The following is a 24,537-nucleotide window of genomic DNA, read 5'->3' on the forward strand; positions in this document are numbered from 1 at the left end:
AATCACTGTCTGTGTGTTGTCTGTCTCCGGGCTTTCCTTCAAGTCCAAACTGAAACATGCCATTGTTGTCTCTGTAAATCACAGCTGATGTTTAAAGATATTTCACATTCCACCTGTGTGTCGCCCACATTGACATGGGTCGTCGAGCTACATTCCCATGAATAACTGGCGCCGGCTCTCAAAATGCTAGTCTCAGGAAGTGGCAATATTATGATTTTAGAAGTTTTGTCAGCCTTCAATTTGGTTGAACCTCAATGGGTTTCAAGGTGGTCTGATACCAAAGGGAGTACTTGGTAATCATGTTGTTTTTATCATCGTTCTCATATTTACAGCTGTTTTAAAAATATCATTCACGTGATATATGGTTGTGGTGTTTATGCTGTCAACCGTCGAAGAAAAAGAAAACAAAAAGAGCAGCAGCTGTTTGGACTGTTGGTAATAGTTCCATTGCATCCCAACTTCTCATTTCCTGGCCACATCAGCTTGGACTGAAGAAATGTGAGATGTTCCCAGGGCTGAATGAAACTATAGACAAGTAGACTTGTTGACTAGTTTAAACCAACTGGACAGGCTTCACCCTAAACTGAGAAAAAAAACAGACTCCATTCACTGTCTCTTTTGGTGACATGACAGAATTTTATGCAATGAAGCCCATGTTGGTGCAAAATTCAGCTAACATTAGTAATGACAGTGTCCATTGGTCTGCCCTCTGGCTCAGCTCTTTTTGCCCTGGTAAACCTTCATGTTCACGTTGGAGTTAGTATCCCTTTGGTTTACGTTAACATTTGCTGTCAAACTGTATTTGTATGTGCAGTTTTATTCATTCCATGTGTGAGAGCAAAGGTGTTAAACTTTGAATTGCCACTGATGGGTATTTATTTAAGGTGACAAATTGTGTGATTATTATTTGTTTGTCATCAGCAGCAGCAGGGAGGAGAGTTGGGTCGCTCATCTGCACAGGAGTCAGCGGCTGTTCTGGTTCTACCAGACATACTTGGGAAATGTCATTGTGAGCCAACAAGTAGCACAGATTTACAAATAGACCTGCCACGTTCCAAGTAGTGTGTGTCTGCAGGGCTGCTGCTGCTGAAATTATGACATCACTCTCTTTTACATTATTCATCCGTTGTCATACCAGACAATGACACCTGATTCAGTTGTTCAACTGCTGCTGTTCTAATGCTTTCAAATGTATTTTAGACTCCACAAGCCTTTTCATTGTTTATCGCCATTTTACCACTTATGTAGATAATGCTTCTATGGAAGAATGAGCAGTGATTTCAGGCTTAAATCAGGTTATCAAGGATTTTTCTTTTTTTGCCACCCTCCTGAATAGAAACAACGTAAAGGACACTGAAACATTTTTTTTCTCGAAACAGAAAATTTCAGTAAAAAATAGAAGAAAACCTATCCAACAAAAGCTCTTTAAGCCTAGGCCTTTACGTTTTAGTGGTTTCCTACGTTGTAGTAACGGCCTCCCAACACTAGAGAGCAGTGCTTCCTCTTCAGCGTTAAACGGGCTGTTTGCCCTCATTTATAAATGTTGACAGTAATATCTCAAAATGACTGAATGTTTATTCACATCAATACTGTTTGCCGTTTACCTGAATTACATTTGACATTTAATTGTTTACATTACACATACCATTGGTATCAAGTCTTCATACACTGAAAAAAAGAGAGGACAGTGACAAACAGTCACAACACAGACGTAACTGTAAATGTTACTATGTGCGGTGCTTGTGTTTGTGATAATGTTATGTCGAGTCAGTTGCTCCTGGTCTTTGGATGCTCATTTCTAGAGTAAACATTTCTGATACATTTACTGATACGTGAGATAAATTTTCTTGAAAACCCTGAATGTTGTTTATGTTTTTCATTTTATTGGAGGAAGCTCCCTCTTCTTCTCTGCTCCTCTTCTTCAGGAGTTAGATTAAACACTTGTGGTAGATGTTCCAGTTGCAGTCCATTTCTGCCTCTGAAACTGACCAGCAAGGTTTGTCCTCGACTGGCGCTGGTAGTTTCAGTGGCCATGCTTTAGCAAACAGTACCACTGCATTCAACCTTCTTGTTATTCAGACAGTCCTTTTCCGTAGAAGAGGCAGTGGCTTTGTGTTACTTTGGTAGGGGTTACCTGCCACACCTGTATACCTATTGAAACCCCCAAATGTTCACGGGTGATACTCGATCTGGTCTGGTTTTGTTAACTGTCAGGGACATGTGCCGAAAAGGCCGTGACATTTAGGGAGTCTCTTTATATCTCTCCTGCTTTTCATTTTCTCCATTCACTTTTCAGTGTTGTCCCCTTGTGTTTTTAGATTCTCTTCACTGTTGGTAAAACTTGTGTCATCTGCAAACCATACATCATTAAGTTGTCCTCACAGATATCATTCATATATATCTTGAACAATTTGGATCCCAAAACAGAGCCTTGAGGATCTTTCTTTCCTGATCTAATATTTTCTACACATTTTTGCATGATATTGATGTTGTGGATATATAACAAATGTAGATCAAACTGAAGCACTGTCAACTGACGGCCATTCAAACTTAAAACCTTGTTGTCGCCCTGTTGTTCAGAATAAGGTCATGAATTTGGAACCAGCCTTGCTGTTTGATTGTTCTGAGCTGAGGGTGGAGAGTAGGGGAGCCGGGTCTGTGAGGGGGATCACGGAGTCCGGTGATCCGGACCTTAAAACTCTGGCTGCTGTGATCAGAATGTCGATGTGGTGTTCTTCTTTGGCTTGTCGTCTACACTGCAGCTCTGTTGGCTTGTCCTGTTTACTGGGAGACCAGAACCGAGCCGCTGTCTGCCAGAAGCAGTTGGGTGGTGGAAGTGGGTCATCAAGCAGGACGGGTTGGAGGTTTGTGTTGTGCTGAAACATGAAGGGAGACCCACACTGGAGTGAAATGAGGGGAAAATGTGCAATTCATCTGAATCAAAACTGAAGTACTACTGAAAAGGTTTAGACTTAATTTTTTTATTTATTTATTTCTGCCTTTGTTTTTCTTTTCTTTTTTATTTTTTGTCCCTGTTTCCCAAATATTGTTGTATGGCTGGGCTGGATTGTGGAGTTGTTGTTTGTGCCCTGTGATGAACTTGATACACTCAGTCATCTGAAGACCAGAACATCAGAAACTCACATATGTGAAAATGACCTGGTAAAGCTCATGCTAAAATATGTGACGGGCTGTTTTACATTTGTACCCTGGGTGATCTGTAGTGAACTGAAGTGAGACGCATGTCCACATGCTCACACACTCAGGAAGATCATTTCCTTCTTCCACCCTTCATTACAGCTACCACAATTGTTGAGCTGATGACCTTGGATAAAAGATTGTGTGTGTGTGTGTGTGTGTGTGTGTGTGTGTGTGTTGAGGCTGTTTGCGTGTGCGTGAAAGAGACAATAAAATCCTGCTTTTACACTGCAGTGAGAAAAAGTAATGCGCGCTTCACTCATCTTGACAAGATTCCATTTCCATGTTTGACTCATCCATCTTTTCTGAACCAACTGTTGCCATGGCGACGCCTTCTCCCCCGCCTGGAATGCAACACAGAGGGATGCTGGGTAATTCTGAATGACTTCACCTGGAATATTTTCCTTCCCGCAGGACTGCTCTGTCCTTGATCCACTATTCCCTCTCTCCCAGTCATTTTACTAGCATACGCACACATACAAACAAAAAATGAATAACAGTATGTTAAATATAAAATGCAAACAAATCAAAGTGTTATGTAAACAACAGAACCGTTCAATTATTATGAAGCATTATAGGATTAGTGTTTAATATAAACAGGAGATGATATCATGAAAGAGGACTTCCCCATGCTGGTCACAAATATGTGTTGCTTGTATCCACTGCAGTCACTATCGCGGCTCTTCCTGCCGGCGGGAATCCCGGCCGTGACGACAGACAAGTCGGATACAAGATTCATGCTCAGCTTATGAACGCTGAAAAAATAAACTGCAGTTTCTATGGTGACGCACGTTGTTGCTGTTGCTCTCCAACACATGGGCTTCTGCCAGGCCCTCCCTTCCTCAGCTGTGAACCCGTCAGCTCAACACCGACCCCCTGGAGAGGAAACAGCTGACTCTCTGGGCTGGAACCACAGTGGGGCGTGCATGAGAGAAACCAGCTCTTCATCAGCCGTCCTCGCTCCCAAAAACAGTTAATGAGTGAATGTTATTGCTGGTGGAGGAACGATGGAATTCTGAGTGCCAGTGACAGTGTGATGGGATGAATGAGTAAGGGATGTGAGGTATGTCAAACTTTGCTGTCCTTCATTTTGGTCTCGACTGGACAGTCCCAACTCGACCCATGTCAGCCTTTTTAAGACACTTGCCACTGTCATTCCGCCACCAGGTGACAATATACAAGTGGCGTTTGCTGAGAGTCATAAAGAAAGGAGGTATCGTCAGAGCGGCGCAGTAGTGAGGCGATGAGCGAGTGAAAGGACCAGATAGTCAGGTCGCATTCCTCCCCCCTCCCCCTCCCTCACACCCACTCCTTCTCTCAGCCCTCCACTCTTCACTCTCTCTTTCTCCTCCACTCTCTCTCTCTCTATTCCCCCACAATCTCCTCCCACTGTTCCTCCTCTCTCCCCCTCTTCCTCCCTCTTCGAGTCCTCCTCTCGGGCCTGGAAGCAGGTGCTTCTCCTCCTGGGATCGGGGGGGATGTGGAAGAGAAAGCTCCAGATCAGCAGGAGTCGATCCTCCCGTAGGTCACGTTCGGCTCTGTAAGTCTGCCACACCCTATAATCTAGGCTTTTATTCTGAAATCCCTCTGTGCGACAGAGAGCGGGGTCCTGAACCGGACGGAGGTCAACTGGTTCGGTGGACGTTTGGGCAAATTTGGCCACTGATGATGTTTTTTTGTTCTTCACTCACAGCTAATATGGACTTTCCTTAGTTATGTGTATATTATGAATTCATATTTTGACCAGGTGCCTGGTGAATATCAATGGTTCTGAAATGCAGCTTATTAGTTCACAGCAGTGAGAAGTCCTCTCTAGGTGGCCTGCTGTCGTGGTAACATGTCCTTCAGCAACTCTGGCAGTTCTCTTTACACCTTTTTATTTTTTGTTTCAGAGCTGAAAAGACTGAAGTTCTGAGTGAGGACCTGCTGCAGGTAGGGGTGTATGCATATGTGTTTGTGTGTGTGTGTGTGTGTAGTACTCGCATGAGTTCGAAGCATAATGCATGGAATTCCTTTTCCAACCTAACACATTAGTTTAAATGCTAACACTGTGCAAGGCTACAGTGGTTCATTGAATGTAAATGTTCTTTAAATCTTACTTTACCAATGTGAATGTGTGGCTTAAGGATTTATTTTCCTTATTAAAGCGTATTGTTATTTAAACAACATAGCAGAGGTGCTAATGTGGGCATAGCTTTATTAGCGATATTGCCAATGTAGCTTTATTAATAATTAGAATTAAACTAACACCGAAAGCTGTGTTGAATTTGAGTTTCATTGTTTCGGAAAATTTTGTTTACTCTAATGCGCTATAGGGGCAACACCACTTGGTGCCAATGCAGCTAGTCAGGCTTAGGTGGATTGACTGTGGAGGGACTGTGATACATTTATACTGAGCTGATTCAATTATTAATAACGTTTAAAAAAAAGTTTTGGTCTTGAGACATTGTTCACATTTGAGTCGAATATTTGTTAATTCCTTTGCACCGGTAGGTTTCTCAGTCCAGACCGGTATCGGACCGTGACCTGGCTGCAGGTCTGACAAGTGCGCTTTGTAAATTTGTGTCCATCAGGTGGAGAAGCGCCTGGAGCTGGTCAAACAGGTTTCTCACAGCACCCACAAGAAGTTGACGGCGTGTCTGCAGGGCCAGCAAGGCGTCGACTTGGACAAGAAGTCTGTCAGGTCACCATCGGTGGGTGATCTACTGCTCTGTGACCCCAAGACAACAACAATGACTTGACATTTGTTTTGTTGTGTGTCTCCGCGCAGAAAAAACTCCCCCTCACAACTCTCGCACAATGTATGGTGGAGGGGGCTGCGCTGCTCGGGGACGAGACCCTGCTAGGGTGAGCGTACACACGAACAAAGAAAAACAAGAAAGAAAAAGGAATTGAAGAAGAAAAGAAAAGTGTGTCCCATGGCTAAGAGATTTTTGATTTGAGTTCCTGGTCTGTGGGGTTTGCAGGAAGATGCTGAAGCTGAGCGGGGAGACTCAAGACAAGCTGGCACAGGAGCTGATCACCTTTGAGCTCACCATCGAGAGAGACGTGGTGGACCCTCTGTCTGAACTGGCCGAGGTATAGCACCATTCACACAGCACAGCTCTTTACTGGAGCTCCATGTTGCAAAAACACACGATACACCAGATACAAACTAACCTAGACCAAGTCAACTAGCTCGACTAAGTACCTTTAAATAAAAGACAGGGGCAACTGTATATCAAAGTCAACAAATGCCTGTCTCACAGGTGGAAATCCCAAACATCCAGAAACAAAGGAAGCATTTAGCAAAACTGGTCCTTGACATGGACTCAGCACGCACAAGGTGAGTGGCACGTTTCTCTTGTCTGGATTATTTTATATCATTTTCACCCTCTCGGAAACGTGATGCATCCTCCAGATCAAAACACAATATCCGCGGCTGACGTTGTGGCGAAGCCACTACAGAAAGGACACGGTACAAGACTGAAAAATAGTCTGACTAATTGGACGTATGGGACATGAGAGACACTCTCATCTTTGCTGTGAAACTCATAGCAAGTTAAACACCTTGTCACTTCATGTTTCTTTATCCTTTGGTTGTTTTCAATATCACAATTTGTTTTCACACTAGCATACCATATAGTCTACCTTAGCTACTTGGTCAAGGGGAAGGGGACACCCTGGACAGGATGCCAGTCACAGAGCACATTCATTCAGATACCCACCTACACACTCACTTATTATGGTGAGTGTACAGTACAAGCAAAACCATTGTGTCAGTGTGGTGGGTTGGTTTCCCTGCACTTGCTGAGGACTGCTGGGAAATCGGGTCTCCCAAGCACCAACCCATCATCTGTTATAGACCAGGTTGACTTTAAGATTCACCTGCCTCAACCACGACTACGCAAAATACATTGAAATTCATGTTTTATGTGGATGATATGTACTATATAAACATGCACAGATTAAAATATGGTGACCGCAGATGTTTACATCTCCATCTTTGACAGGTATTATCAGTCCAGCAAGTCGTCAGGACTGTCCAGTAACTTGCAGCCTTCAGGAGCCAAAGCTGACCACTTGAGGGAGGAGATGGAGGAGGCCGCCAATCGCATGGAGATCTGTCGGGTGAGTCAATAGTTTCACACCGTGATGTCAGCTATTGTAAGGTCCGAAGTGGGCAGTTCGCTTTACTTCCATTTGTGATCTGTGCAGGATCAGTTGTCGGCAGATATGTATGGTTTCATGGCCAAAGAAATCGACTATGCAAGTTACTTCCAGACGGTAAGATGAGGACTCTAAAGGACTGGCATCTCCTGACATTGAATGCTCCCTCTTTCTCTCAACAGCTGATCGAAGCCCAAGCTGAGTATCACAGGAAGTCGCTGGAGCTTCTGCAGAGTGTGCTTCCTCAGATCAAAGCTCATCAGGGTACGGCAGACACACACAAAATAAATGGGAATGTGGGTCAGTTTGCGCATTTATTATCATCAGTAAACTATTTTCTATTTCAAGATTTCAGATGAAGCTCCATCACCCAAACAAATAATGCAGTTTCTGACAGAGGTGTGCGCTCTGCAGTTTAACAGTAGGAGCTCACTCCAAACCAGAAAAGCCAATGGATATGACAAGGGCAAAATATATAGCTGCACCATTTACAAATATGACTTTCACCCACAAAACATGTTTTATGTATTTTGTTAATAATGTGAAACAGATTGTATATATAGTTTTTTTTTAACTGAATACATTTACTCATATATGATTTTAAATATCAGAGGTTATGCTTTCTAAAAAAATATTTATATTGTCTGTCTGTCAGAAGAAATATGTAAAAAAAATGAACAGGTTAGTTTGGTGAGTTTTGTTTTATGTGATTTGCGATAGGAATCGCCCTGATGGACGGCTAAACTTTGTCTTTTAAGGAGAATTGTTTTTGCAAAACAGAATGTCCTTGTTTGTGTTATTCACAACGCTTTTATGATTAATAATGTTACTAACTTATAACTACAATATATCAGATTTCCATGGCATATGAAGTTGGAGACTTGTGCTGCGTGTACCCTGGAATCACTCTCAAAATTTGGTCAAAAAAATGTCAAAAGAGTTTTTGTTGCATGAGTCTTGTGAGTTTGTAAGCGCATCTTTTTTGGCGCTGACAAGGCTGTTGTTGCATCTCAACAAGATGCTGCGTGCAGTGTCCCTAAATGTGGCCAACAGATCAACAAAACGAAATGCTGTGGTGCTGAAAGGCAAAATGTAACATCCACATATGCGGACAACACGGACCTGAGAGGTTACTGTGTAGTACACGTCATGTTGTTGATCAGGAAGAGAGAAAATTGTGTTTCAGGAGTTCTGTGGGAATCAATTGGATGCTGCTGCATGAGTGTAGTGATCACTAAGAGATAATGACACATCTGTGTGTGTGTGTGTGTGTGTACAGAGTCGTGGGCGGAGAAGCCGTGCTATGGGAAACCATTAGAGGAACACTTAACGCTCAGCGGGAGAGATATTGCTTTTCCCATCGAGGCCTGTGTGACAATGCTGCTGGAGTGTGGCATGCAAGAGGAGGTACGCACACTGGCATGCACACGCCTGCAAGTGTACGCTGTTGTGGTCCGCTGCTCAACACAAGTGTGTATTTGTGTCTGGGACTTCATCGACATCAGGGCCTGTTCAGGATCGCCCCGTCAGCATCCAAACTGAAGAAGCTGAAGGCGTCTCTGGACTGCGGAGTGTTGGACGTCCAGGAATACTCAGCAGACCCTCATGCTATCGCAGGCCAGTTCCCTCACACACGTCACTTGATCAGCTGGCAGGAAGACAGACAGCTGGCTGTTTGATCGAACATTGTTATGGAGATAATAAGAAATGAATCATACAGCTGAACCCTGAACCTTCTTGCTGAGAGGCAGCAGTGCGAACCAGTGCGCTACTGTCCTGCCCTAGAAATGAATCATGTCAATGGGTTTTCATTTTTCATCAGCGATATTTTGCTTCAATTATTTCTGAATCCATTTTAATGTATATTTTGACCATAGCTATTTCTTGAATACATGAATAATTGTTGCCTGTTTGAATCCTAATTTGGCCCTTATGGAAGAGTTCTCTTCTGTTGAAAGTCTCTCAACACTGTATCGCTCTGCCTTGGAATAATGCTAGTCAAAAGCAAAGTTTTTATGTATCATAATCCAAGACGTTTATCTTATTAAAGTGAATTGGTTTCTTCTTTTCTGTTCAGGGGCTCTGAAATCATACCTGCGTGAACTACCTGAACCCTTAATGACGTTTGAACTCTACAACGACTGGATCCAAGCCTCCAAGTAGGACCCTATATTATATATATTTTTTTATCAGTGCGTGTTAACTGAAAGAGCACTCTTCCCTCTGTCAGCATCCCGGACCAGGACAAGAGGCTGCAGGCGCTTCAATCAGCCTGTGAGAAACTTCCGGCCGTGAACAGCAACAACTTCAAGTGGGTTTCTTCTCTGGTGCTTCATGAGTTGAACTACTTCGAGGTCTTTGTCAGCCTGGTTTCTTTCCCCCTCCGAGCAATCCCAGAACACACACACACACACATAGAACGACCCAGTTCTGTTACCATGACAGTGGAGAAACAATGGTGTCATTATTCCTAAATCTCTGTTCTCACCGTCGCTTCATAAACAGTTGATTGTCAATAAACAATCCCATTCAAGGCTGAGAGTTGAAGGTCTGACTCAGTTTTGTACCGGTGCCTTCCTCAAACATTCTTTCTTTTTCTCATGTAATCCCCAAAAGAGTTCTGAGCTCGACAAATGGGCTACTTTTGACACTTCCAACAAGAAGTTGTTGTCTTTGTAAATATAGGGTTTTTTTTATATAAATTAACTTTAACTTACGACCAAAAAAACTATAAAACAAAATACACCATTCATTAAATAATGGCATACATTGTTATTGAATAGTGAGTGAACTGTAGTGGAAAATCTGCTTTTCAGTGAAACTGCAAACATGTAAGAATGAAATATAATATATGTTAAAAAAAAATAGATGAATGTTTTAAAAATTTAAGGAAAAAAACAATCACTGAGTAAAATTACTTTAAATAAATAAATACAAACTTGAATTCAATTGATTACAGAACATTAGATTTCCCTTTTCATTCTTAAGTTGAGATATATATTTTTACACCTGTATTTGTTTGTATAAATAAGCCACATTAAATCTTTTCTCTCCAATGAAGGAGGGAATTGAACAGAGACAGGGTCATGAGCAGGGACAGGCTCAGTGGTGCATGCAGTGACTGAGTTGTCTGACTCAACTGACCAGAACTGGAGCCGCAGAAAGTAAAAAAGAGGTCATGAAAAACTATGTGTTGGGTGAGAAGCCGCGTAACTGCAGACCACTCAGGGTGTCCCGATTGTCCACAGCCAAAATAAGCAACAATAATAATGTCAGCAGATACAGTGTGTTCCAGCACTGACTGTGATACCTGCTCACCTGTGGCACTGCCTCGTGTTTGCTCCTGCCACACAGCTGCATTTTTGATGGGGGAATAGGGAGCAATCGTCGGCCTGTTTTGGCGATGCCTTGCAAATATCCACTGTAATTGTGCCCTTGTTGACAATTGTTTTTTCTTGACAGGTATTTGATCAAATTTCTCTCCAAGCTGACGGAGCACCAAGACGTAAACAAAATGACTCCGGGGAACATCGCCATTGTTTTAGGACCAAATTTGCTGTGGATGCACGATGAAGGGTTTGTCTTATTTGTAGAGAATTTTACATTTGAGTGGTGGGTCACAATCATTTTGGGTCTCTTCTTACGTCTTCAGAAACATCACTGAGATGATGACAACAGTGTCCCTGCAGATTGTCGGCATCATTGAGCCAATCATCCTGCATGCTGACTGGTTCTTCCCTGGAGGTAAAAAAAACAAAATCCGGAAATAATGTAAACAACCAACTTTTTCTGTAACAAAACTTTTCATCCTAAGAAATTGAGTTCAATGTCACCGGTAACTACGGAAGTCCGGTACACACCAACCACAATGCCAACTACAGCTCCATGCCGTCGCCGGACATGGACCAGATAGATCGCAGGCAGAATGACCAGAGCCGGCGGCCTCTGAGTGTCGCCACCGATAACATGATGCTGGAGTTCTACAAGAAGGACGGGTAGGAAATTTCTTTCATTTCTAGTACCTGCAGCAGCATTGAAAAACTACATCAGAAATATAATGGAGTTGTAATGATTCCAGCGGAGCAGGACCCAAATGCTTGAAATGAAAAGACTAACAGGAGACCAGAGTAACAAACTGTAGTCTTTAATCAAAACTGAGATTTCACAATAATGTAACAAAAAGTCGCACAATCCAAGAATCCTGGAGATACAAAGAAAGTAGAAAGTCCAAAAACTGAAGGCGTCACCGAACCGGGAGATCACGAGCGAGGAATCTGAAAATACAGAAAAACAATCAGGAAAAAACAAAATCACAAACGCGGTCATCAGAACAAACTCACAAGGGATAAAGACTAAATCAGAGGAAATAGGAAACACGCGGAGATCGGAAACAAACAAATATTGGAAACAACACTAATAACTCAGGCACCAGGGGAAAAACCAAGGGGTCAGAAAACACGAGAGCGAGCGGACGAGGAGAAGGATACGTGGAAGTCAATTACCTAAGAATGAGTAGATTCGATCTGGCACACACTGCTGGAACCGAAGCGCTTAAGAAAGAGCGGTGGATGATCTGTAGATTAGCTCCAGCTGTGTGCCAATACCAAGAGTGAAGCTCCAACACAACAGGGAAGAGGACGGAGACGAAAACGGAAGTAACACAAAATAAAAGCGAACCATGACAGGAGTATTATTACAATCACTTTAAATGTACTGACCAGCTTTGAATGAATATCAATCTTCATATATTTGTTAACTTGCGTCATTCTTAGGAAAATCTGTAATGGTGGTTAATGGTGTCAGGCCCGACATTGTTTATCCATTATATATGTTCTAGGTGTATTTCAGAATGTATTCTGGTGTTTCTTTATGTGGTGAGGATGCACTGTTGATGTCCATGACCATGGCCTTCAGTGGTTTCCCAGGCAGCCTGGAGAGCAGACAACAGTCCTCACGAAGGAGTCCTCTCTCCACTGTCTTGGAAATGTCTTTAGAGAACCCATAGGTCGCCATGGCAACGCTGATGGAAGCAGTAACCGATGAGCGTTTGAAGATTTTCATGAGCTATACAATCCAGACGTTCTGAGCAGGGAATTCTCCGAGACGGCTGCTGTGAAATGAAGAGTCTGAGGATGATTGTTTTTTTTTACCCTCTCAGTTCTCCCAGAGTCTTATCAGAGCTGAATGGACGTCTTGGCTAATTAAACTTGGCTCTCTGCACAAACAGTCGTCAGAACCAGACGACTCCACACAATGATCCATTAGCTCTGCAGGGACTGTATTTCGTACTTGGCTATTTAATTCTTCTCCTCATGTGCCAATCGTCGCTCACACCCAGAAAGGTCTTCCTCTGAGGGGTCAGTCTCTTGATGTGAGAAATAAAACCTTTAGCCGAATGTGTTTGCTGAAGGACACGGAATCTCATTATCCTACAGACTCTATTAATGTGACAACTGAGATCATTCATGACACAAATCTGCTTCTCAGGAGGTTAAACACCTCATAATTGATTTATAGGGAACCAGTAATGTGAGGGCTTTCTCAGGTTATTCTGTTTATTATATCTGGTACAGGCATTCCATTTTTCTATGTTTTGCTGTTGAGAAAGCTCAGCAAGGTAGAAGTGAATAGAGTTAGATTAATGTGAAATATTCCAAAAACCAGGTCAAACTTAAAAGTGATCAAAATATGCAAGTCTTCTCCTCATCAGAATGTCACTATACTACTCTATTTTACATCAACGGTGAGATGCTCTATGATGGTATTTGATTTTGATGGACCCGAAAGGTGAGACCGGTGAGAAGATTCAGTTACACCACTGAAGTTACTAAGACTTGTAAGACTGTTGCGGCAACATTCTGTACTCTGACCCTTTTATAGCACTAAATCAAGTCTTCTAGTTTGAAGCATTGTGAAGTGAGTACAATGAGTGTGCAGCTTCCAGACAACAACACAGGATGAGTTACAGAGATGTATTGCTGTTACTAGCAAATCAAAACAGGGTTTAGTCATGAACAGTCCAAAAATGAGGCACCACAAACGGAAGATTATTTGGTGATCAGCACATTTGCAGAAGCGAGGAACAAACTAGACTCAGGCACCGAAGACAATAGAAAACCTACAAGGACTATAGTACGACGGGAGCAGAGAGTCTGAGTAGGAATACATACAAAAGGACAGTTTACCAGGACCAGAGAGATCTGGCACTGTGGGGTGTATAGACTCGGTGCTTCCAGGCTGATGGCAGGATGAGTTCCAGCTGTGTGCCATTACCTGACAAGATCACAGAGACAGAGGAGGGACAAGGAAGTGTCTGTTCAAAATAAAACCACAATAAAAGCAGAGTCTGACTGCCACTAGTTAAAACTCTTTCATTCACTTGTACAAGTTGGTCACAAGAACAGTGTGTTTCATTGCAGTTTGCCGTATTTCCATATCTTCTGTATGTTCCATCTTTTGTGACCGAAATATTAAAATCATTCTCATGTATTTTGTCCTTCAGGGAGATTTTGACCTAATTAGTGCCAAGTGGAGCATTAACAAGTCTCCTCTGGGTTTCACTTGAGTCTGGTCTCCCGACTTGCCGCCGTGTCGTCTTAATGTTCCGCGACTTCTCCATTAACCGATCTTCTCTTGTCCTCTGTTCCCTGTTCTGCTGCAGAATTAGGAAAATACAAAGGTACAGTAACATCATCCTCTCGCCACCCGTCCGTATGTCAGTCATCCCTGTTGCTGTTTCAGGTTCAGCGACGCGCTGATTCCAGCCACTCAAACAAAAGATGCGTTTCTGCGCTGTGTTGTTGCAGTGACCTTTGTCTCCGGATGAACTTGTTCTACATCAATTGTTACATGTTTTGGAAAAACAACATCAACCTCTAGGCTACCTGCTTTTTTAAATGTCCCATGTAGCCCTGGTGTGGTCTGTGAAGTGAAAAACCTCTCAATTTCCATTTGTGTGAAATGTTTCCCCTGCTTTTTCACACATTGACTTACTTATTTAATGGCAAGTGTGTCTCTTTCACGTCCTATTACGTAAAAGCACAGAGCCCAGCTCAAAAAACTGTGGGCAGGTTGAAACATCACAAACACACGACTCGTGAAGGGCGAACTCCGGGTCGCTGCCCTCTTGTGATTGGCTGTCTCTGTCCGCTGCAGCACTGGCATCAGGGTGATGGACTCGTCCTGGGTGTCCCGCAGGGGCTCATCTTCTTCCACTCGTAAATGCTTTTCTACACCGCCATGCGTTCACCCCCCGACCCCGCCCATTGATGAGCAGCCGGGGGATTGCTACCTCTCCCCTGACCCTCCCTCAGGCAGCGAGAGAGCCAGGTAAGGCTGCCTGCAATGCTGCCTTCACATGGAACCCCCCTTCCCTGCGCCCGTAATAGGATGCCCCGCTCAACACAAAACACCTGTAACAGCCTTCTCCCACTTGTGCTGCCCGTGCACATGCTGCACAACAAACGCTTCCTTCCATGCATGTGCTGTCCTCTCCCACACATGCAGCCCCTCCCTGATGAACTGCTCCAGAAAATAGTGACCCACCCCGGCCCAAAATATACCTATTACTGCACCACCTGAACTCGTACACCCCCATGCAGTAGAACTGTAGTGTTTTGCAGATGATCCCTGCGTGTTCCGATTCCTGGGCATGTTGGTTTGTTGTCAGCAGGCCAGGCATGACTGTTTTTTGTTTGTTTGTTGTTTGTCACAGCCCCAGCATGATAAACAACTTAGCGCTTCACTGTCGCAGAGCTCTGAGCTGGATCAGGTGAATTTACATTTGCCACTGACCCGTCCTGACCCAAGGATCCCACTTCTGTGCAGTTTCACCTCCAAACGTTGCTATTTTTATCATTGCAGCTCTGATGACGGCCCGTCCCATTGGCCTGACACCAGCTACGCCCGCCCCTCCTCTGAAGAGGGGCGGCCCCCACCTCCTTACCCTTATTCCTCTTCCTTTTCCTCCTATTCACTTTCTCACCACCATTTCCACAGCAGGGCACCTCAGAGTGCCCGACCTGTGGCCCCTAGTCCAGACACTGGCCCCTCCTCATCCCCACCTGTCCCACAGTCCCCCTGCCCATCACCGCAGCAGCTTGACGTAAACTCGAACCCTAAACCAAAATCACTGCACCTTCACAAACCAAGCTCTGACCCCGCGCATGAAATGAATGGATCCTCCCTCTACATTAAACCCCCACTGGTTCTCACCCGTCAAGATTTAGTTGTAAACTCCTCTAAACCCCCCAGCACTCCCATCTCTGCCCCCCCTCCCTGGGCCGCCTGTGCCTGCATCCGGGATAGACGAGCCAAGCTGACGAGGTAAACTACCAGGTGCTGTTGACACACAAGTAGAGAAGAGAGCACAACAATGGGTGATGGAGGTTCCCATCGACCTTCACAGCGACAATTTGTCCATCCCTGCTTCTGCTCTGACCTCAGCTACTTCAGTCCAGGGTTCCTCTGCTGCGTCCATATTTTACGCAGCAGCCATGCTGAAGGTTTTCCTGGGTTGCCATGTCCATTTTAGATTACAAAGTGAGCCTGGTCGTGAGGTTCACCTCAGAGAAATCTGCACAACATTCATTCATGGAGAACACAGTCGTCAAGAGTTGCAACCTGACACTGTTTCACATCATCAATCTCACTTCCATCCTTGGGAAAGTCACCGGATTTCTCTGAAACTTGTTCCCAGTAACTTGACTGGACTGTGCTCCTTTGCCTCTTTCTCCCACAGCACCCTGAAGAACAAGGAGCTCTCTCCAGTCATTGGACAGAAAGGGATCCAGGGCGCCCTCAGCTCCAGTGGACAGCTGCAGCAGGAGCACAGCCCACACACGCTGAGGAGAGGTGAGTTTATGAACATATTGGACAGTGACGCAGACTGTGAAGTTGAAAATTCACTCTATGTCGCTTCCCCTCGGCCGTTTCACAGCAAAGAAACTGGCTCCGATCCCTCCCAAAGCCCCGTACTGTCAGTCAGGAGCAATGTCGGACCAGTCCACGGGTCAACCCTCCCCAGTCAGCCTCTCCCCGACTCCACCCAGCACCCCCTCCTCTTATGGCTTCACCTACCCTCAAGGCTACGCCACCATTGGGTCCACTGGACATATTCAGGCCGCCACCATGCCCTGCCTCTCCTCTCAACCTTCCCTGGCTGGAACCCTGCCCAAGTCCAGACCTACACCCAAGCCACCCAGGCAAAGACCCAGCCTCCCTCCTCCGCAGCCACCCAGCACTCCTGGGACCAGCCCACAGCCTCTGGACCACTCGGCGGGTCTGCTGGATGGTTTGTCACCTGGAGAGAGCATGTCGACAGGTGAGAGATCAACAGCTACCTTTGATAATTACAGTTAAAGTGTCACCGACACGCCTCTGGAACAATGCAGAAATACGCAGTATGAAATGAATATACATCACCTGCAATGATGGTTCTGTTGAATTACATCGCTAAATAAGTGAATCAAATTGAGAGCCGTGTTCCACAGAGCGAGAACCTTTGTGACGTCACTGGAGGTCGATCACGTCGGTGCACCATTAGATTGCACGTAAAAAAAGTTCATCAGTTTCAGTATCAGAGGAGAACCCTCAAACTGTCGCATGACAGCAGGATGTTGTATGTACGGCAGCATGAAGCTTGTACGCAGGTTCTTTTAAGCAAAAGAGCAAAAAAAGAAATAGAAATAGGTGACAAGTTTAAAGAATAAGGGGCGAGTGGCAACCATCTGCATTTCACTGATTATCATGCCTTTGCCTCAAATGGGTGTTGAAACTGACTCCAAATGCCCATACAATGACACCAACCCTTTCCAAAACAGCAGAGAGAAGCTACCAAATGACTGCAGAGGTGTCACTACTCTGTAAAAGACACTGAGTCCCACCCAAACACATTATATGTTCTGTTCGATTGGCCCATCTAAAGAGAGATTTACATTACATTTACATTACCTTTCAGTGTTGCCATTGTTTCTCCTCATCACATCTCATCCTCTCACAATAGCCGAAGCCGTTGCTTCCACAATAACAGAGTTTGAATAAAAATAAGTCCTCTATTTACATGAACCTACCCATCTTCCTCACAAACCGTTGACAAATCCATCATTATTCGCTGATACTGATGCTATTTCCACTGCTTCAGTGCACAGCGCACCGTCGTTTGGTCCCCCCAGTGACAAGATATACCGACAGTGTTTGACCTGCTTATGAGAACCTTGTCAGAATCACATTGTATTTTATGATTGTCCATTGAAATGATTTTTTTAATACATGGAATGAAAACCCAGTATTTCTTCTTCATAATTACGTATAGGTTGATGTCAGTGACACTTTAACCACCTCTAATGCATTCATCTGAAGTAACGTAGGTCCAGATTTTTGCTTCTGTTCTTCTCTAACACTACCTCTTATCAATTCATTTGCAGCCGTATGAGACCAGCGGTACAGTGTAGGTTAGGACTTTAATGGTAAGACCCGGTTTTCATGGTGATGTTCCCAAAAGAACCCTGCCGCTGATTCCCTGTGTTTTCATTTCCAAACATGAATTTGGAAACTTTAACGCCCCTTTTTGCATGAAGGCTTACGTCACGCATTGATGCATGTCAGGTCCCGGCTGACTGGAGCGTCTGGAGACAAACCACCCACCTGTTTAAAGTTGAGCTGAATGTGTCTGGTCTGAATATAAGCTAGAATTTTTGTTTTGAATTTTAAGTTTTTTAAGTTTGATATTGTTCCCAGATTGAAGCGGATATGACAAAGCGCCTGAGAAAACCTGCCAGTATTTTCAGTACTAAATTTTCTGAAGACAAAATTTCTGATCCTGGCATGTTGAATCAGTTGTACAAAACTGTTGCAGAGCATTATGGGACATTTAGCACAAGAAATGGGCGTTGTTAATCATTGAGAATAATGAAGTTCCATTTATAACACCAGCATTAAAGATTGACTGCCAGATTTTTCCTCTGAATGCTGTGTTTTGACAGAAACTGGACATTTTGGCTCAACTTTAAAGGCCGCACATCCTCCCCTCCCTCCCGCTGTGTGCAGCTGTCCATCAGACTTGTGGTTCTGTAGACTCCATTATCAGAGACCAGGAGAGCAGGGATCATGGTCACCAAGTTTATCAGGGAAATTGACAGTGTCCAATCCCTGGTCATCAATCACTAGCCACGCTGACTGGAGACCCACATCAGTTACCGACCCATCGCAGAAAGCCTTCTCTGTGTCATTCCGTTCCTTCTCTGCTCCTCTAACCCTGACTATCTAATCCCATCTAGATTCTCTCTGCAATTTGGACATTCCGGTCATCAACATGGAGCTGGACGCTCTGTTCGACCTGCCCCAGATCGCCCCCTACAGGAACTCTCTGTCTCTGCTGGAGACCACTTACCGCAGAGTGGAGTCTGAGGAAGAGGCGGAGAGCACAGTGCTCTGACCTTTCACCTCCCCGCCATGCTGCAGAGATGCTGTGTAAAGGATCATTTTTTTACATTTATTTTGGCCTCTTGATCATTGTGATATCTGCCTTCAATCCTGGAATCATCCTGCTGGATCAAGTTGCTGGTCACCAGAATTTTGGAAACACCCGTCCTCAATCCCCGGTCATCTAAACTCCGTCCATCCTCAGACTTACGTTTTTCAATGAAGAAATCTGAAATCTAACTGTTTTCATTTCCAAATTACTTTTTATTCTATTATATTGATTTTTACAGATATTTAGAGAAGAAAAATATTGTATAATGTGCAATAATAATTTGTAAAAGTTGGACTTAAAACTAAAAATATGTCTTCAATTTTCCCGACGTCACCAAAACAGCAGTGCTAATTTCATCATGCGCCCTTGCGTCGCAACGGCGGCTTTTTGTTCCAACCAGTCAAAAGGACACCTGTTCACCGATCAGGTGTCAGACTGTAATCAGTTCATTGACTCTGTCTGCTTCAACTGTGTGTCCTTGAGTGGTTAGAAAAAAAAAGTCGGCACCCCCTCCCGGTCCTTTGAGGACCGAGTTAGCCATGTCTAGCCTTGGCCAAGAAAGAAAGGAAGGTTCTTTCATTTTATCATTCAACTATGATCACTATAAGGGTATTTTTCACAAGAGAAACCCGCCGACTATTTCAGACACAGTCCGGTCGAATTAAACCAACAGATTTTCATTACATTCAAATTCTTTTCATTAATTTTAATTCTATTTTATATCTATTGCAGTGATTATATTTAAATAAATCAAATGAATGAAACATGTTTAAATTCAACTTATTACACGATTTTATTCCAGGAATTAACAGTGGAAGGGAAAACAGTATAATTTCAGAGTTTGGATTTGAAAACAGAAAAACACAAGCCTCGCAGCTGAGTGTCACTGTGCCAGTTTGCGCTATCTCTGCCATGATTTTTAAGAATCATTTTGTTGCTGCTGCATGTTTTAGGTTCCAGATTGCACGGAAGTCAAACGCTGAAATCACGTATGTTTCTTCATCTGTGTCGGGATCTTGCTGATATTTATTGTTGATATTGTATATTTCCAGAGTCTAAGATGAACATTATGAAGCCCTCAGATTTTCTAATCACCGCAGAGTTCTAGTCCCTGGGGCCACACTCCACCACAGATAGTTTACAAGTGAAACCAATCAACACAGTTTTGTACAAACCAGACGTGACTATTGTGTAGCAGAGAAGACATTTTATCCATTCTTTTTTTGTCACAATTTAGAGAGAGGAGCCACATGGTGTGAAGTGAGAAAATAATTTCCTTGTGTAGTAAAAAATAACATCAGAACCAAATTTGTTTTCATATTTTAATCAGTTTTGTCCCAAAGTTTTTGCTTAATATTTTGACTTTTTAAAGCAATACTTCAGGTGTACTTGGTGTTGGAGCCCAAAACGGAAGCATCAAACTTTTACTAAAACTCTTGCGGCATCAAGATTGATTATATTAATTTGATATTAATTCATTGATGAATGGAAAAAGTTATCACATGAATGAACTCCAGTTCACATTTTTGACCAGTAAAAACAAATGATTTCAGTGGACACACTCAAACACAAAAACACACTTTCTAACTTGGGCTGACAAAAACACTATATATCCCTGCCAACAGTTTCCCACGAGTGAAGCATCCAGATACCACACTATTGACACTAAAAACCACAAAGACAAGCCCCCAATATTAGAAGCACTAAAACACTAAAGGTTTTGTATTGTAAGTGTAAGTTTGTGTGTGTTGTCGGAATGGTGAAGTGGACTGAGCAAATTGAAAGGTATCGACATGCGGTCGTCGCTAAAGGGGCGTATTCTGACTGTGTAAACCTTTTAATATACTGTATATGTCTTTGTGTTCAATTTGTACTATTCAATAATTCAGCTGCCCCGATCAATGTTGCAGGTATAAAAGCTCCAGCAGACAGAAAACTCAAACCACAAAATGTGTGATTGCTGCATGACGCTTCTCTGATCTCATCTAATGAGGCTGAAAAAAAAAAGAACAGAGGAGCTGTTACATTTTTAATCATGGATGCATATTGGAATATTTCTGACCATCCTTGTGATGGAGGGAGTAGCTTCTCTTTGACACTGAAGTGAGATATTAATTTAAGAAACGTTCTCTTCATCATCAGAATGTTTAGTTAATAAAGATGTTTTTTATTAACTTGAGTCTGTGGTTTTTGTTTTCCCCTCTGACTGTGGAAACTGTTGGTTTACTAAAGTTTCATGGACATGTGCTCATCTAGATTCTCTCTGCAATTTGGACATTCCGGTCATCAACATGGAGCTGGACGCTCTGTTCGACCTGCCCCAGATCGCCCCCTACAGGAACTCTCTGTCTCTGCTGGAGACCACTTACCGCAGAGTGGAGTCTGAGGAAGAGGCGGAGAGCACAGTGCTCTGACCTTTCACCTCCCCGCCATGCTGCAGAGATGCTGTGTAAAGGATCATTTTTTTACATTTATTTTGGCCTCTTGATCATTGTGATATCTGCCTTCAATCCTGGAATCATCCTGCTGGATCAAGTTGCTGGTCACCAGAATTTTGGAAACACCCGTCCTCAATCCCCGGTCATCTAAACTCCGTCCATCCTCAGACTTAAGTTTTTCAATGAAGAAATCTGAAATCTAACCCAAACACCCTCACGTGTTCAAGAACAACAGACACGGACAAATGCTCCACAGATTCATGCTAATACGCACTGACTTACATAAAATGCACCAACATGCACTGGGTCTGGCACCGTGGCGAACATTTAAATGGTGGTTGGTGGTCGCCTGCCCAGAGTCTGCTGACCTGGAGGAGAACACACACAATAATGAAACTCTACTCAGGAACACAACAAAGTCAATGGTGTTTTCCAAATTGGAATTATATTCAAATATTTCAGACTGATGCTAAATTATATGTGATGTTTTAAAGTAAAAGAAGAGAGTAAATAATTAACATTCAATATATTAAAATACATTCTTGACCTCGAGCTGAACAAAAGCAGGATGTTGACAAAAATGATCTGACCAAAGTTCATGTTGATGCTCAGCTCCGAGCTATAGGTGTCCAGGTACTGCCGAGGGGTCAGGAGCTCGTCCCTGGTCGCCATCTTGTTCAGAAGAGCCTGATTGACCAGGAGCTTTGGGTTGGCGTCCAGCACCGCACCAAGAGGAGCCTACTTTGATAAAGAGAGCGACATTTAAACTCTAAGAAAGGCACCAGAGAGAGATGGGAGGGAACCGTGGTTTGGTCTTGGAGTTGGCCAAGGTTCTCCAGCGACTTCAGGACTGAGAGGAACAGATGCACTGTGCTGACTTCGTCATCATCCAAGCCAACGCCACCCTGAGGAGGGTCCAACACCTGAGTAGGAGAACAGGCATCAAGATCTTTTTTTCCCTCTCTTTTCAGTTGGTATTTTCACCCCACATGCAGTGCTCAGAAAGCTCCAGAGATTCTCTTGAACGACATCATCCACCCAAAATGTACAGTTGTCCCATCTATTAGTCTGGTGTCCACAAACCTTGTAGCTCCACTGCTTGAACATTCTGCTCTCATATGCCTGTGGCAGAAGCACCATCCTCGGATCTTCTGACAAGAAACTGGGTCAAGAAGCAAACAAATCGCTCAGTGACTCAATTTACTGTTCCACGTTTATAATCCAAACCTTATGAGCTACTTAATAGGACAGTCCATTCATAAAGATGCAGCAGAACACAGTGTAAATGACAATGGTAGCTGTGTTTTGTGTATTTTTGTGTATTGTCCTCTCCAAAGCCAATTGACTCCTACTTTTAGGCTTGCAGTTTGAAGTCAGATACCTCTTTCTAAATACTATTCCATTAGTCAAGTTGCATGGAATACTCATTTGTTCAAGGTGATCTGACCATGTGACGATGGAGGTTCCATCTCCTGAGAACTTCCCCAATGACTCAAGGTCAGAATGTCTTCGTAGATTCTGTGGTATATCTGTGTTCTCTGTACTACACTTGACTACAGAGCTTCAGATTACACCAGCAGCCTCAGTTACCTGTCTGGTCGTTGCTGCAGAGCCACAAGATCTTGGACAACAGGAACTAGAACATCTCTGGACGTCTGAAAAGATGAAGGAAAAGGAAGATGAAATCACAGTGACATGCTCATATCAGTCTGCAGAACATTAGAACACAAATATATGTCATGATGTGACTCACCTCAATGACGTGCAGCAGAGAAGAAGGGTAAAGAAGCAACAAACCAGTGGTCAGATACTGCACATGAACTTTCCGGAGGCGAGCCATCAGTTTCTCATGGTGAACTGGAACCAAAGCACGTGATGACTGATCATAAATAGAGGACCTTCCCATACCGGGAGTCGAACCCGGGCCACCTGGGTGAAAACCAGGAATCCTAACCGCTAGACCATATGGGATATCTGTTTTAAAAGCCTTTTAATCCACATATTCTTATTTGTACTTGCTTACTATAATATCACAGAGAACTACACACAACGTATTTTCAGGCATTAAATGTATCAAATATTTCAGTATTAAGAAATGCTTGCTCACACTAATTTAGATGATTTGAGCCACACTAACTCACTCTTTGAAAATAGAAATGCATGAACCAAAAAAAGAGTTTTTTACCCCCGACTTTCTCACGGTCGCTGGGATCCCCGCGAAGGCGAGCAACTACTATCAGCCGCTGCAACACAACAGCCTGAAAGGACACAAAGTGCACGGGTTGTGTCTTAATTGTCATCATGATACACAACGTCCAATCTCCTCAATGATACCACATCTACAAACTTTATCCCAAGGATGTTTGTCAATGTAAGAAAATATTCCATCGATACCAACCTCTTCCCTCTGAGATGTGACAGAATAAAACAATAATCTGGATTTCTCCATTTTTCTCCTGATTTCCATTTGCCAAAAGAGGTTTCTCCATCGCTCAATGTCACTGCAACTCTGACTTCCTCCGGTGATTTCAAAGCAATACAAACCTTTTGTTAGTGAGATGCCATAAAAGGAACCTGCTGGTGCTAGTAAACATCCAGATGCAGCAACACACAACACCTACTTTGTGTTTAACACTCAGTCACGTCAGACTGCTATGTTTGTATTTCCACCATTAATCTAGTGTCACTTATTCCCATGTTTAAGTTTGCTTTGAGTTTTACATGTAATATTAGTATTGAAAATATTTCAGACTTTAACATCAACTCAAACATATACAGCTATTTACATTTCTTTCACATCCTTTACTTTTTTGCTCGGTATATTGGAGAAAAAGAATGACATTGCTGTCATTCTTTTTCTCCAATATACCGAACAAAAAAGTAAAGGATGTGAAAGAAATGTAAATAGCTGTATATGTCTGTTATGAACGTTGACGTCGTTATAAGATACAGAGTTGAAACACTGAAGCAATGGTTAGCACCGACTAGCAAAATTAGCTGTTGTTGTGTATCTCAAGACAAACCTCTCTGAACTTTCCATGAACCACATCAAACACGGTGAGCCTTTCTTCTCCTTCCTCTTCCTCGTCTGACTGTTCCTTTTTGCCAGATTTACACTTCAAGGCCCGAGCTTTCATCTTGGAGGCCATCAAACCTTAACAAGGGCTGTTTGGCTGCTGGGTTACTTGGCGACGCGTGACGTCACGCGCTCACTACTAAGGGTCCAGTGTTAAGACGACAACATAGACTTTTACGGACTTTTAAAACAAGGTGTATCCA

At 43.4% G+C, this 24,537-nt stretch overlaps 2 protein-coding genes and 1 non-coding gene across 14 annotated transcripts in view; 1 reads left to right on the forward strand and 2 right to left on the reverse strand.

Annotated features, from left to right (window-relative positions):
- The window catches only part of LOC128755826 (rho GTPase-activating protein 44-like), a 22,718-nt gene extending 1,724 nt beyond the window's left edge, over positions 1-20,994 (forward strand). Inside the window, exons 1-24 of one of the 8 annotated variants that reach the window (XM_053859892.1) lie at positions 1-4,738; positions 5,091-5,130; positions 5,772-5,891; positions 5,969-6,045; positions 6,165-6,276; positions 6,447-6,523; positions 7,191-7,308; positions 7,396-7,464; positions 7,530-7,611; positions 8,627-8,754; positions 8,853-8,964; positions 9,425-9,506; positions 9,578-9,658; positions 10,810-10,923; positions 11,000-11,091; positions 11,162-11,342; positions 14,009-14,026; positions 14,503-14,676; positions 15,062-15,118; positions 15,211-15,672; positions 16,088-16,200; positions 16,286-16,669; positions 17,772-17,813; positions 18,624-18,771. The exon at positions 1-4,738 is cut by the window's left edge and continues 1,723 nt beyond it. In XM_053859892.1, the coding sequence (XP_053715867.1) occupies positions 4,677-4,738; positions 5,091-5,130; positions 5,772-5,891; positions 5,969-6,045; positions 6,165-6,276; positions 6,447-6,523; positions 7,191-7,308; positions 7,396-7,464; positions 7,530-7,611; positions 8,627-8,754; positions 8,853-8,964; positions 9,425-9,506; positions 9,578-9,658; positions 10,810-10,923; positions 11,000-11,091; positions 11,162-11,342; positions 14,009-14,026; positions 14,503-14,676; positions 15,062-15,118; positions 15,211-15,672; positions 16,088-16,200; positions 16,286-16,669; positions 17,772-17,779 (2,763 nt within the window). In that variant the 5' untranslated portion in view covers positions 1-4,676 and the 3' untranslated portion in view covers positions 17,780-17,813; positions 18,624-18,771. Of the gene's footprint in view, positions 4,739-5,090; positions 5,131-5,771; positions 5,892-5,968; positions 6,046-6,164; positions 6,277-6,446; positions 6,524-7,190; positions 7,309-7,395; positions 7,465-7,529; positions 7,612-8,626; positions 8,755-8,852; positions 8,965-9,424; positions 9,507-9,577; positions 9,659-10,809; positions 10,924-10,999; positions 11,092-11,161; positions 11,343-14,008; positions 14,027-14,502; positions 14,677-15,061; positions 15,119-15,210; positions 15,673-16,087; positions 16,201-16,285; positions 17,814-18,623 lie in introns of all 8 variants that reach the window. The other 7 variants (XR_008414179.1, XM_053859859.1, XM_053859868.1 and 4 more) reach the window with 7 other exon arrangements.
- Positions 11,496-24,457, reverse strand: LOC128755857 (testis-expressed protein 47). 5 transcript variants are annotated; one of them, XR_008414181.1, is made up of 9 exons: positions 24,282-24,457; positions 23,444-23,516; positions 23,012-23,115; positions 22,849-22,913; positions 22,342-22,420; positions 22,062-22,181; positions 21,849-21,996; positions 21,463-21,626; positions 11,496-21,072 (listed from the first exon to the last, which is right to left on the reverse strand). XR_008414181.1 is itself a non-coding variant. In XM_053859961.1 (9 exons), exons 1-8 carry the CDS (start codon positions 24,405-24,407, stop codon positions 21,586-21,588), a joined length of 756 nt encoding a protein of 251 aa, XP_053715936.1. In that variant the 5' UTR covers positions 24,408-24,457; the 3' UTR covers positions 11,496-13,620; positions 21,541-21,585. The 5 variants fall into 5 exon arrangements, 4 of the variants coding, with proteins under 4 accessions (XP_053715936.1, XP_053715928.1, XP_053715919.1 ...); XM_053859961.1 differs by having other exon boundaries at positions 11,496-13,620; positions 21,541-21,626; XM_053859953.1 differs by having other exon boundaries at positions 11,496-14,002; positions 21,541-21,626.
- On the reverse strand, positions 23,158-23,229 carry trnae-uuc (transfer RNA glutamic acid (anticodon UUC)). Its single transcript has one exon. It is a non-coding gene; the product is annotated as a tRNA-Glu (tRNA).
- Positions 24,458-24,537: the final 80 nt, after the last annotated feature.

This window comes from Synchiropus splendidus, chromosome 1, assembly GCF_027744825.2.
Source record: "Synchiropus splendidus isolate RoL2022-P1 chromosome 1, RoL_Sspl_1.0, whole genome shotgun sequence".
Lineage (NCBI taxonomy): Eukaryota > Metazoa > Chordata > Actinopteri > Syngnathiformes > Callionymidae > Synchiropus > Synchiropus splendidus.